Source organism: Convolutriloba macropyga, chromosome 9, assembly GCF_964194025.1.
Source record: "Convolutriloba macropyga chromosome 9, txConMacr16.3, whole genome shotgun sequence".
Classification (NCBI taxonomy): Eukaryota; Metazoa; Xenacoelomorpha; order Acoela; family Convolutidae; genus Convolutriloba; species Convolutriloba macropyga.
This window is the reverse complement of record NC_134476.1, coordinates 3118677-3130981: the sequence shown is the minus strand read 5'-3', so window position 1 is coordinate 3130981 and position 12305 is coordinate 3118677. Positions and strand designations below refer to the sequence as shown.

Genomic DNA, 12305 nt, shown 5'->3' with positions numbered 1-12305 from the left:
ATAGGAATGAGCTTTTAAGCTTAAGCGTTTTTTGTTCATCAACATTTGTTATTTAAAGTCTTGACAACAAACAAGGAATTTTGTCCTTTGCGGCCTCTCCATTTTGTTTTAACAAAACTCGGTGCGAGTGTACTGATCAAAAACGTATATATGAAATCAGACTTCATGCCTGATTGTTTCCCCGTTATGTCCTATTTGTTATTATTGTTTTTTAAGTACACAAAATCTTCATTGTTGTTTTTTATCGAGCAAAATGGTAATTTACCTTAAGCACACTGTATAATTTCAATTTATATTTGCACCAATTCAAACATCCTTCTTCCCAAATCATTGGAAAAAAGGGTAAGTTGCGAAGAAACAACAGAAAAATGGCAGGTAAGTGTTCAGAATCAAACAAAAACCAATGTTTCGAATCAAATTTCTTTAAGCATGTATCTAAATTTTCCAATGCAGTTGCAAACAATTTTTTTAAATAATAGTTGGTTGCAACTTTTTTTGATGCCGAAAAAAATCTAGCGGTCTTGCAGAATTAACAACTCGGAGGTTAGTTTCAGAGCAAATCAGCGCTGAATCAGTCACAAGACATTCTGTTTTTTAGGATGGCCAGTACTCTGTTCATGTCACTATTTACACTGGCCAGTCTGAATTTTTGAGTAAAATTTACTTCATGAAAAATAATATGTTCAACTTAATTCCCACCAACAAGGCTTGCTTTACATGCTATTCGAACTTCCGCGAGGGTACTTGTAACATGTTATTTGCGTAGCATGTCGTAACCACTGAGCTAATGGGTTTTGTTGTAATTGCCTACAAACCAGCTTAAAAATAAATAGTGTGTTTACTACTATGGTAATTACTAGCTATAAGCTACAAAAGTATATCATTACTCTTCTCAGGCTTAGTTTTTGGGGTATGAGTGATTTCCAGACTATACAGGATAAGTTTGACCCGCGCGAACTCCATGATCTCAATGTAATCAGACTGAAGAAATTCTGCATAAAAAAACTTAAAATATTCTTGAAATTTGCTGGTTCAGCGCTGAAAAGCTCTGCAACTCAAGTCCGGGAACACTTTTTTGTTTTTGGTATAAATTGTTTTGTGAATGTAGAATCGATTTTTTGTGATTAATTCTCTCTCTTCATTTTTTGCAATTCAATTTTTTTGCAGTTCAATTTTTTTAGCTGAGCTTTTTTATGATCTGTATTTGAAAACAAAGGAATTAGGTTTTTAGAAAAAAAAACAATTTCCTTAAAGTAAGATGTTGAAACTTTGAAACATTAATTTTACGCTGAGCTGGACTCAAATATAACTTTGGTAAATTTCTAGGGAAATACAAACTCATAGGAGAAAAACGTGACATTTTTTCCACAGCACGCAATTGCATATATTTTCAGTTCATCTATCGTTTTTCATAAGAATGACCTGCCAGCCTTCCCCGTCAAGAACTTCTATACTGTTTTTTAAGGAAACGCTTTACTAAAATAAGATAACTTTTTCTCAGTGATTATCATATGCTAGATTATCATATCATCTAGCCTCCTTCTCATTTGAAAAAAATATGAGAAATATCGACGAGTTTTTACTGAAAGTTTTCAAAGTTTATGATTTATTCTCCAACTCCGTTTTCTTAAGCTGAAACAAGAGACAGACTCAAAAACTTAACTGTTAGAAAAGTTTACTTCAAAAAAAAGTTCCGTTGTAAATTTTTTTCAGTCCGAACTTATATTTACTTGAAAGTTCTGTCTTAATAACTCGGTTATTAGAAACAACTAGTTAAACTATAGCAAACTATATAGTCTAAATGTTGATTAATTTTTACGTCGCTGACTGCGCATAAACGATGTCAATGTGCCCTAGCTGTAGTCAAAAAGGAAACCGGAATTGTCCTTTCTGTCGCCCCGCTGATTGGATAAGATAAAGGGTTCTCAAATATTTGGTTGTTGTCCCTTTCATTTTACGAAGAAAATTGCATTACCAGTTCTGTTTGGTTCACATCAAGAAACAAGGGGGAATTTACTACGCTGCCCAGGTCTAGGAGCAGACTCATGAAAAGACCTTAAAAAATTAGTGGAGAGGGGCAAAATTTACTATACTTACACGGTGCAGCAACTAGTTAAAAACCAGCTGAAGCTTTTTCATGGGTCCGGCTACAGCTTTTTCATAAACAAATTAGAGTCAAGCAAGGTCTTTTAATTTATCCACCATTAGGCACTTCGTAACCAACAAAGTTGAGTTAAGGTCTTTTCATGAGTCCACTATCAATCTTCTCATGAGTCCACTATAAGTTTACTCTTTTCAAAAATCGGAATTTTCAACACCGGAGCAAGACTAAGCAGCTTGTTACCAGAGGAGTCCAACTTAACAAACATTTAGAAAACTGCCAAAAGACTTTTGTCAACTCTTAAGATAAAGCAGTTATGGTAGCTGAAACATATTGCCATATTTTTTTCCAATGAAACCAGGTAGGTCAAATGTAACAGTTCTTTTCACCTTGGCTATGACAAAAAATAAAGCGTTGTTCAGTTTATTTTCCCTTCCAAAATTATGAACCTCATTTTTCAAAAACATTAAAGGTTTTTCAGGGATTTGTGGTATATATTTGTGGTATCAAAGATCTAGTGGCATACATGTGGACTACATTATAAGCAACAATGAGAAAAAGAGTCGCCAATTTTTGTGGCAAAAAAGGAGACTCATAAAAATAATAATGGTGGACCCTTGAGAAGACCTTAACTTGACTTTATTGGTTATGAAAAGACTAATGGTGGACACAATAAAACACATAAACTCGACTTTGATGGTTATGGAAAAACTGATCTTGGACACATGAAAACATTTTAACTCGACTTTGTTGGTTATGAAAAGACTGATGATTGGCCCATGAAAAGACCTTGCTCGACTTTAACTGGCTATGAAAATATTCTTCTTTTTATATTCTTTTTTGCAAACATTGGGTCGAGCTAATGTTTTTTGAGGAAATTTTCTTTCGAGTTAGTCTTTTGTGAAAAATCTGTGTCGATCTTAAGTCCAGGGTGCCTTAAACTTTAGCTAAAATCTTTTCATAGCTCAAGCTGAGTCGAGTATGGTCTTTTAGAAGTAGATTTTGAGCGAGCATGTTCTTTTCATAAGACGGTAACAAGACCTGGGTGATAAAAAGTATTATTATTGTATCTCTACATTTAACATTTGAAACATGCTTACGCAAAATTATTAAAAACGGAGAGAGCATCATTACAATTGTGATTCATTCAATGAAAAATTTATATTTTTTAGATCCTGAACCATCAACTCGTGAAGATTGGGAGACATTAAAAAGAGGGCCGAAAGGTTTCGAGCTCGTTGACAATGTACGCGGAAATGGACGGAAGAAACTTTTGGTGATTGGAAAAACGGGTACAGGCAAAAGCACCCTTTGTAACGTAATAGCTGGTCTATACCCCAATTCTGATTGCTTCCCAGTGTCAGGCGCAGCTGAGTCTTGCACTAAAACAACCCAGTTAGGCAACATTCTGTTTAACGGAGACAGAGAACGGCCTATCAGTATAATTGATACTTTTGGCTTCAGTGATCCAGGCAACCATGAAGACGTTGGTGTTATTTCAGATTTGGTCATCAAATTGAGAGAGAATTGTGATTATGTGAACCTTTTCGCGATTGTGGTCAATGGGCAAAACCCGCGTCTCGATGGCTCTCTGGTTGGAATGATCAGCATTTTTGAGGAAATGTTTGGAAACCAATTTTGGAAACAAGTTGTCGTCATATTTTCTCGTTTGACGATGGACGAAAGTAATGTGGCCCGTAGGGCAAGAAGTAGTAAGATGACAGATGCAGAAATGGCCGAAAAATACCTCAAAAGTGTAGAAAAAAGATTTCCCAACGGAAATGGGCTCAAATATCTGCTTATGGATGCTTGTTATCTAGTTGATAACCAAGACGAGAAAGAGTGTTTCGACAAATCCCTTTCAGCTTTATGGGATTTGTTGGAAAAAGCACCACGATTAGAAACTGAGTCAGTCCAACGAGTCGAAACAGAATATGACAAACTGAAAGAAATGATTGCCCATCAACGCACACAAATGCTGGAGGATAAAGAATTGAGGCAGAGAGATAAGGAAGAGAGGTAATAATATTCTTCTTTCGTTTTTTTTTAAATTCTCTTCTGGACGGTGAAGTGGTGAAGCACTAAAGCACTAGAAACTTTATGATAACACAGAAATAAAAAAAATTCTATCTTCAGAAAAAAAGTTTTCTTTTTATGGCAATATTTTTTCCAACATTGTATGCAATTTTTTTGCTGTAATTAATTAGTTTCATGTGCTCAAGATTTTTGACTTTCTTTTTTTGTACTTTTCTTGGATACTTTTTTCAGAGAAAAATATCGCAACTTGATGAAACAAGAGAATGAGAGAGAAAGGGAGCAAGAACGAAAAGAATGGTTGAAAGAGTGGGAAGAAATGAAAGAACGCCACCGACAAGAACAACAAGATCTCCTCAAGTCTCAAAAGTCAGTATTAGAACTTCAACTTAAGTTGGAGCTTAACGAAAAAGACCAGGAACAGGAAAAATTAAGAGACAATCAGCAGAAAAACTATGAAGCCACACAAGAAAAGTTCGAGAAGCAATTGAAGAGTCTACAGGACCAGCATGAGGCACTAACGAAGCAATTTCAACAGCAAGGAGATACTGACCAAAAGCTTCGCCAGCAAATTGAAACTCTTGAAAGGCAACAACAGACTTTGACAAATACTCACGACAAAGAGAAAGAGAAACTTAAAACAGATTACAAGGCAAAAATTTATGCATTGGAAAAAGAGAAGAAAAAGATTTCTAATGATTTTGCGCAACGAAGCAAAACGCTTCAGGAGGAAATAGAAAAACTGAAATCTCAGACTGAATTTCAAATGACAGCAAAGCAGTTGAACGAATTAGAAGAGCGAGCCAAACAGAGGGAGATATCGCTCAAGAAATCGTCAACTACAATAAGAAGTAAGCCGAGATTTTTTTAACGGAAAAGGTGTTGTTGAAATTTTCTTATTACAGCAGTCCACAGATTAAGTTATTTGGTGCTTCTGAGAGTACAAAAAATTTATATTTTCGTTAGGGAACTTATTTAAGCGGTTAAAATTTATATTTGTTTTATACACCTCTTGCGCTCTTTGTACCTGTAATCAAACGAATTAAGTGCGAAAAACAGTTTTTTATAACCCTGAAAAACGTCGAAATGTTATGACTGAAAACTATTGGTTCTCCGGTTAATTAGGATTTAAAAGTGAAAAATTTTCATTGTAATAGTTTGTGAAGGGAAATCGGATTTATATATTGTCAAAAGATACCCTCTTTATGTTTTTGAGACTGATTTATCAACTTGATTGGTCTTCTTGGAGTCAAGTTGCTTTTATAAACTAACAGGTTTAAGTTGACAAGATAAAGAAAAGCAGCCAAATATGCAAAAAAATGTCAATTCTTCTGATATTTTTATCCCTAGCTATTCAAAAATCCACTGCGTGCACGCACATTTATAGATTCTGTTTTCATTTTAAAAATTTCTTTAAATCTTCAATTATATCAAAGTTTTTGTTCAAAAATTTTGAGTGGGGGCAACACAACCATAAGGTACCTTCTCTTCAAATTAACATGAATATAATTCGTCCAACTGCTATCGAGAATTATTTCACTAACGTTATTTTTCCAATCTTTCTCACAGTAAAAAAAAAACAAAGAAATGACACAAATTTCATAGAAACTTTTCTAAACTGAAGGTTTTTCTTCTTGATTTTTGTTTTGAAATTATTTAAATAAATAAATTGAGACTTTTAAAGCGATACAGATAATTTGTAATTAATCTTCCCAAATTTATCTAGACATTCAATTACAGAATTAAAACCATTCTTCCTGTTGAGAGCTAGCCTTCTATTTGTTGAAGACGAAAAACTGCATTTTTTAAATTTTGATACACTTGAGATATTTGAAGTGGAATCAGCATTTGACTTCTTTTTAACATGAGACCAATTTTTCATAGTTGATCCTTATTGAGGCGGAAACAAATTGAATAGAACAAATTCCTTGTACAAAACCAAGTTGTTTTTCTAATATAGACGACAGAAGAGATAATTTGAACAACATTGGTGAATTACAAATTATGAATTCAGAAGCAGAAAAAAATTTTGAGATCTCAAATCTCTTACATATCGTAAGTAGTAAAAAAAATTAAAGCGGCTATTTCCACTGGGCTGCAAACAAATGAGCCGGTTGTTATCTCAATACGAAGCCTATAAGTGCATTCTCAGCTATACCGATCATGAATTCTCATGTTTATTTTAAACTGACAATCAATTCAATGCCACGAAGATACAGATCCTGATGTAACACAATAATAAAATTTGCGTGCGCAACGAAAGCGAGGCCACCAACAATTTTGAAAGCAGTTTTCTCCCATCAGAAAAATACAATTCATATTAATTTTTTGTTTACAATAAAAAGAGCCTCAGAATGTTGATCAGGATTTTTATCGTTATTGAATCATGCCTACGCGTAACAAGGTATGTGATTTTTTTGCCTGGTTTTTTAAATGTTTGAGTAGTAATATAGTGAGCCACCTTCCCCCACCCCGGGGGGTTGAGGACCACATGTACTAAGATAGGGTATAGTGGCGTTCCAGGAGTGAGGGGCCTCTCATATGTCATAAGATATGGTATAAATTGCATGTATTAAGACTAGGTATAGCCTACAGGTAAAAAAAATTAGGGAAAGAATCTCCATGTATTAAGATTAGTTATAGCCGTCGCAATGTATTACGATTAGTTATAGCCGCCGACACGTACTAAGACTAGTTATAGCCGCGGCTTTGTATTAAGATAGAGTGTAGGTTTTGTGCATGTTTTGTGCATGCACAGATACTAGTAGCATAGTCGGTGCAAATCTGGGGGGTAGTTTGGGAGACGCTTCTGATTGGCTGAAATTTTGTGGGGTTAAAAATAAATTTTGTGTAATTATAAAATGTTTACTTGAGGAACAATAGGATATTCAAATTGCGTGGGTTATTAATTAGCCTGATTATCTGAGGGGTAATTATGTGACATGTTAAGTTTTTGTTTGCAAATTTTAGGTCATATTAAATTTTAAAATTAATTGGCGTGGGCTTTCATTTACCCTAATTATCTGAGGGGTAATTATGTGACAAGTTGAATTTTGGTTATTGAGTTTTCGGTCAATTGCAAAGATTGTTCCCCTAATTGTTTGACTAAATTGTGTACCAAATGTCTTTTGCGAGCTCATTAATTCAAAAAAGTTAAATGACAGAAAAAAATAATTTACAATAGTATAAAATTACAGACACAGCATACATTATGAGCATCCAAATACAGAACTTTAATCAATTACTCAATTTATTTACAATAATTTGTATAAAATTCAATGAACATTAAGGTACACTTAGCCGAGTGGTTAAAAAAGTTCGATATAAAAAGGTTAAAAAACTCACGTTAAACAGTTACGAGAAACATATACTATCGACTTTGTTAACTTCAGCTTATTCAATGTCAAATTGAACACTACTTAACATTATTACTTATAAAATTTAATACGTGAACATCTTGAACATTGTTCAAGTTGGTTTGATAAAAATTAAATAGAAATGACGCAAAAAGTGCGCAGAATCCACGCAAATTTTGCATATTCTGAAGTGGTCGATGTATTGTTTTTTGGTACTTTTTACCTAAAAATTTGTAATGTGTTATTGATCGAGCCAGAGAACCCGCATCATAGTAATTTCTGTTGAGTCGAGAAATCATTATCCAATGTCCATCGACTTTTTCGCTCGAAGCAGTGTTAATAATTGCAAAGCTGAATTTGAGTAAATTTGGAATGAAATCTGTCGGAAACAATCCAATGTCTTTGAATTTTGGCTCACGAATAAGTTCAATAATTTGTTGAAGAGATTGATTATCCATGACAAATAATTTTCTGTTTCAATTCGCAGGCACCTTTGGAGCAGGAATTTTTCAGATTACAATCAGGTTGAAATGATTCCTTCTTTTCAAAAAAGCAACAATACTTAGATTGGGAAATCGTACTTATCAGATCTTCTGCAGATTTACCTACTCTGTATTCACTGTTACTGGTGACATCAGGATGAAAGATAATAATGATGATTAAAGATCCCAGGAATACTGCACAAAAAGGTATACATATAAGTTTGGAGTATTATAAGTTTGGACAAAAAGAATAGCAACTGGGCGATGAAAGTATATATACTGCAAATGTTCCAAAGCAGGAGGCAAAAATAAAAAAAGCCATAAAAAATTGAAAAAAGAAAATCAAAAAATCTTGATTAAGGCAGACTGTTTTAGCAACTGTGGCAAACTGATCATTTTTGATTGTTGATATTCGCCGAGAACAATTAGCTCGGATAAACTGGTTAGCGGACTTTCGAAGAACATTTCTAAACGAAGACTTTCTCACTGATTTCAGGATAATGAACATTTTCACCAGCTTCCTGGAGTGAGGTATAAAAGCACATAATGGTCTGTGAAGAAATCAATCGATATCGCAGGAATCTCTTCGTTGAAGTTCATTGACTTCAATGTGGTAACATAAGCTCTGCAATTGTTGGTTTTATCAATTGAGACAACAGCTCTCACCCCTCGAACAATTTTCAGCTCCCGCAGTCCAAACTTTCGACAATGAAAAAAAATTTTCTTGAATGTGTCCGATGAATGCTGAATTACTGTTCCTTGCTATTGCAATTCGTCTGATTGGAGCAATATTGAAAACATTTTCCTGAATAACTTGATTTTGTCCAGAAGGAATAATAAATGTTAGCGCAATTTTCTCCATAAAATTATAGGGAGCTTGTTGATGTGTTAGTTGATACTTGATTGTTTGCTGATAGACTTCATTAACGACAACACGTCTCGTAAAAAAATTAATAGGCAAGAACCTTAAGGGAAACATGGGGATTGTAGGAAATCATGAAAGAATTCAGTCTCGCTTGAATCATTTTAAGTCTAATTTTTTTTATTTGGAAATAATAATTCTTCACATTGAAATAAGTCGATTGCAAAGTGACCCCGTCTTTCAACAAAAGCTCTTCTTCGCTATCTATAAACGGGCTTTTTTCTTAATCACTAGGATCTTTCTCGTATCCATGACCAGCCAAAATTCCTTCACTATTCATTGTAGAAGAATTGAAGTCATTGGATATCAGAGCTTTTTGACCATAGAGTCCGTTGGAGTTGAACACTTGCTGATTATTAAATTCAATTAGCAATTAGAGAAAAGAGAGCGTAACAAATTGTTGACATGAGTCAATTATTGTAAATCATCATCAGTGAATGTCATGCCCATATCTAGTTTTCCAGGCTCCTCTTTTTTAATGAAATCGTCAAATGACCTTCCCTTTTGTAATTCAACTTTAATTTGTAAATGAATATCTCTCGTATCAAGATCAATGCTTCTATCGGTTTCAAAATCAAATTCAATGCTGCTTTCATCCAATGAAGTACTGGGATAAACTTCTTGTATATGGGAGGATTCAATTGGTTTCAAACCGGAATTTCTTCAAAAATTTTCAAGCAAGAATTTGTTAGGTGTCCATAACGGAAATTACTATAAATTGTAGATCTGGTATTCTTTTTGGTTCGGAAAAAAAATCTCTCCTAGTTCGATGACGTCGACTGATTTTTGGCGTCGACTGATTTCTAGGTTTTTAACCACTCAGTTGTTTAAGTAAAATTTTCTTTCCAACATTTGTGGCTGCAGATTTGAACTTTTTCCTTCCAGATAATACATTTCTGATATCTGGAGCGGCTAATTCAATCAAGTCAGGAGCAACTCTTTTAGTTGCTGTTACAACATATCGTCTCAAAAAAATTGCAGTCCTCCCAATTGTTTGTGCTAAAGCTCCAAATCCCCTACCCCTTTGTCTTGAATAACCACGAAAATACGGTAAATCACTGTCTGCAACCAATTTTTGTAAACTGTAATTAAAAAATGATTTTCTGAACATCAATACAGCTCTAGTTACACCTACTGAAATTGAGGGAATTTTTTCACCGTATGAGCTGCAGAGCTCAAGCTTAATGCTGTGGAAAGAATTTTTCAGAATTTTTTTAAATTGCGATTCTGGGAAGTTTTGATAATTCATATATTTTCTAGTAGATATTATGTCTCCATTTTTAAATTTAGAAATGAACGGAATACATATCAAAAACGCGGCTTTTGTATCACCTACAATATTGCATTCAACAATGTCGCTGTGTTTGACCAATATCGTATGGAGATTTAGGAAAATGTGATACAGCACCACTCATGAAGTCTGCCATTCTGTTAACAGCTTTCTCACACCCTAATACGTGTCAAACGTGTGAAGATAACTATTAACGAGTTTTCATCAGGAAGACTGAGAATATTAGCTGTGTAATTCTGTTGACATTAATTGTGATTGGAGTTTTCTCATACTTTTCTCTTTCCTGAATTTTTTTTGTTCATTTCGTTCACAAAATCAGATATTGATGGATATTGTCCTGCGTCAATTGTAGAAAAATCATAAGGGTTTGTATCCGGAGGTGCAGCATCTAGATAGGAAAATTTTCCATCTGTAACATTCTGGTAAAAAGATTGATATGATAGTCCGGTTATTGTCACCCCCTGTCTCCTTCCAGGTTAATCTGTTCTGTAAGGAATTTGGTAAAAAGACTTCAAAGTAGTGTTTGGATTCAAATCAAAAGATGCGTTGGAAACGAGCTCTATCGTAAAAGAGTTCATCACTGAGTGATACGCTCTGAGAGCTCTTGTTCATGAAAATTTCCTAGTATTTCATCACCCTGCTCTCTCTTGATGTTGTATGCTGGAGGCTTGTAAGTGGAAATTTTAACAATTTCAGAGATTTCTCTCGTGAACAGTGACCTTGATAATTTTCTAAGAGGAATATATTGTATTTCGGAATTCGTACTTTACCCCCTACTTTAAAATGGGGTCTTTGTATTGGCTGATCGGGTTTTTGTAAAAAAAAATGAATAAAACTTTTTATTTTTTACCTCCTTTTGAGCTTTACCTCTAGATCTTTTTACTCTACCATTCATTGTATTTAGGAAAGAGCTCATTTTTACAAGGTACTTATGACCGTTTTCTTCCATGAAGCGATAAATTTTGTTTTTCAAAGATCTGGTAGCTCTCTCAGCTACGGCAATTTTTGTTTCACGTCTCGGTGAATAAATTTTATTTTTTTTGTCAACAAAACTTCCGATGTTCGCCATCAAACTCTGTTCCTTGATCAACCCATACTTTTTTGGGATGTTGTTTTTTCGTAGCATTTTTTTGAAAGCTGCAGAATGCTTTGATTTCTTTGGTTGAACACGGACAAAACAAGAATATACATCAACGCAGACTAATAAAAACTTTCTCCGTTACTAAATTCTGACAATTCATCCATAAAAACTAAATGATGACACCAATTTCATTCATCCGTTTCGCAAATGCAGGTATTTGTCTAAAATGTTGAGTTGCTCGCCGGTATTTAGTATAAGCATTTTTAGCGTGAAAAAAGGAAATAACCTTGCTTCATGATAAACCGCTCGCTTTCTGAAGATTTCTGTCCGATCCAAATGCCGTTTTTCTTTCTTTGTATAAGCGTTGAAATTTCGTTTTTTCAGATGAAAGGGATTCAGCTCCATCTGGGTTAGCTTATGGCATCCTTGTTTACAATTTTGTTCAGACTTATTCCTGTAGCATCAAGTATTTTGTAATAGAAATCAGAAAATTCAATACTAATTTTTCGCTTCAATGCGTAAAAAAATCGGTAAATGCTACATTTGTATCTCTTCCATCCAGTAAAATTGAGTCACTGAGGGACAGCTTGATTCGAGAACATTTGAGTATTTGATCTACAACTGACTCGTTTTTGTATGATTTTGTTTTATTTCTGATCTCTTTGTGAAGAGGATCTACTTTTTGTGGGGCGAAGTTAACTTTTTCATCACTCTTGGCCAATTTGTACACTTTTAATTTGGATTTTTGTTCGTAAAGCTGCTGAGGAATCAAAACAAACTGTTCCATTTCAAGAAAGACGGCTAATGATGGACGAATTAAAATTGATATAAGTTCCATTCCTTTCCTTGAAAATAAAATCGCTCTCCTTTTATTCATTCCAGCTCTTTTTGGAATAAGCTGTTGAATTTCGACCTGATACTCTATTACGTCTCGTTTCTGAATACCCTGCAATTCTCCTCTGAGCAGGTTAACGATGCACTCGTTTAGACACTGAATAAATTCTTTTGGACAATTTTTAGGTAAGTTATTTCTAAGTT

At 34.2% G+C, this 12305-nt stretch overlaps 1 protein-coding gene across 1 annotated transcript in view; it reads left to right on the top strand.

The window, feature by feature from the left end:
- Positions 1–368: 368 nt before the first annotated feature.
- The window catches only part of LOC142345937 (uncharacterized), a 31534-nt gene continuing 19597 nt past the window's right edge, over positions 369–12305 (top strand). The window contains exons 1-3 of the mRNA XM_075398403.1: positions 369–375; positions 3274–4120; positions 4370–4986. Of these exons, the coding sequence (XP_075254518.1) occupies positions 369–375; positions 3274–4120; positions 4370–4986 (1471 nt within the window). The remainder of the gene's footprint in view (positions 376–3273; positions 4121–4369; positions 4987–12305) is intronic.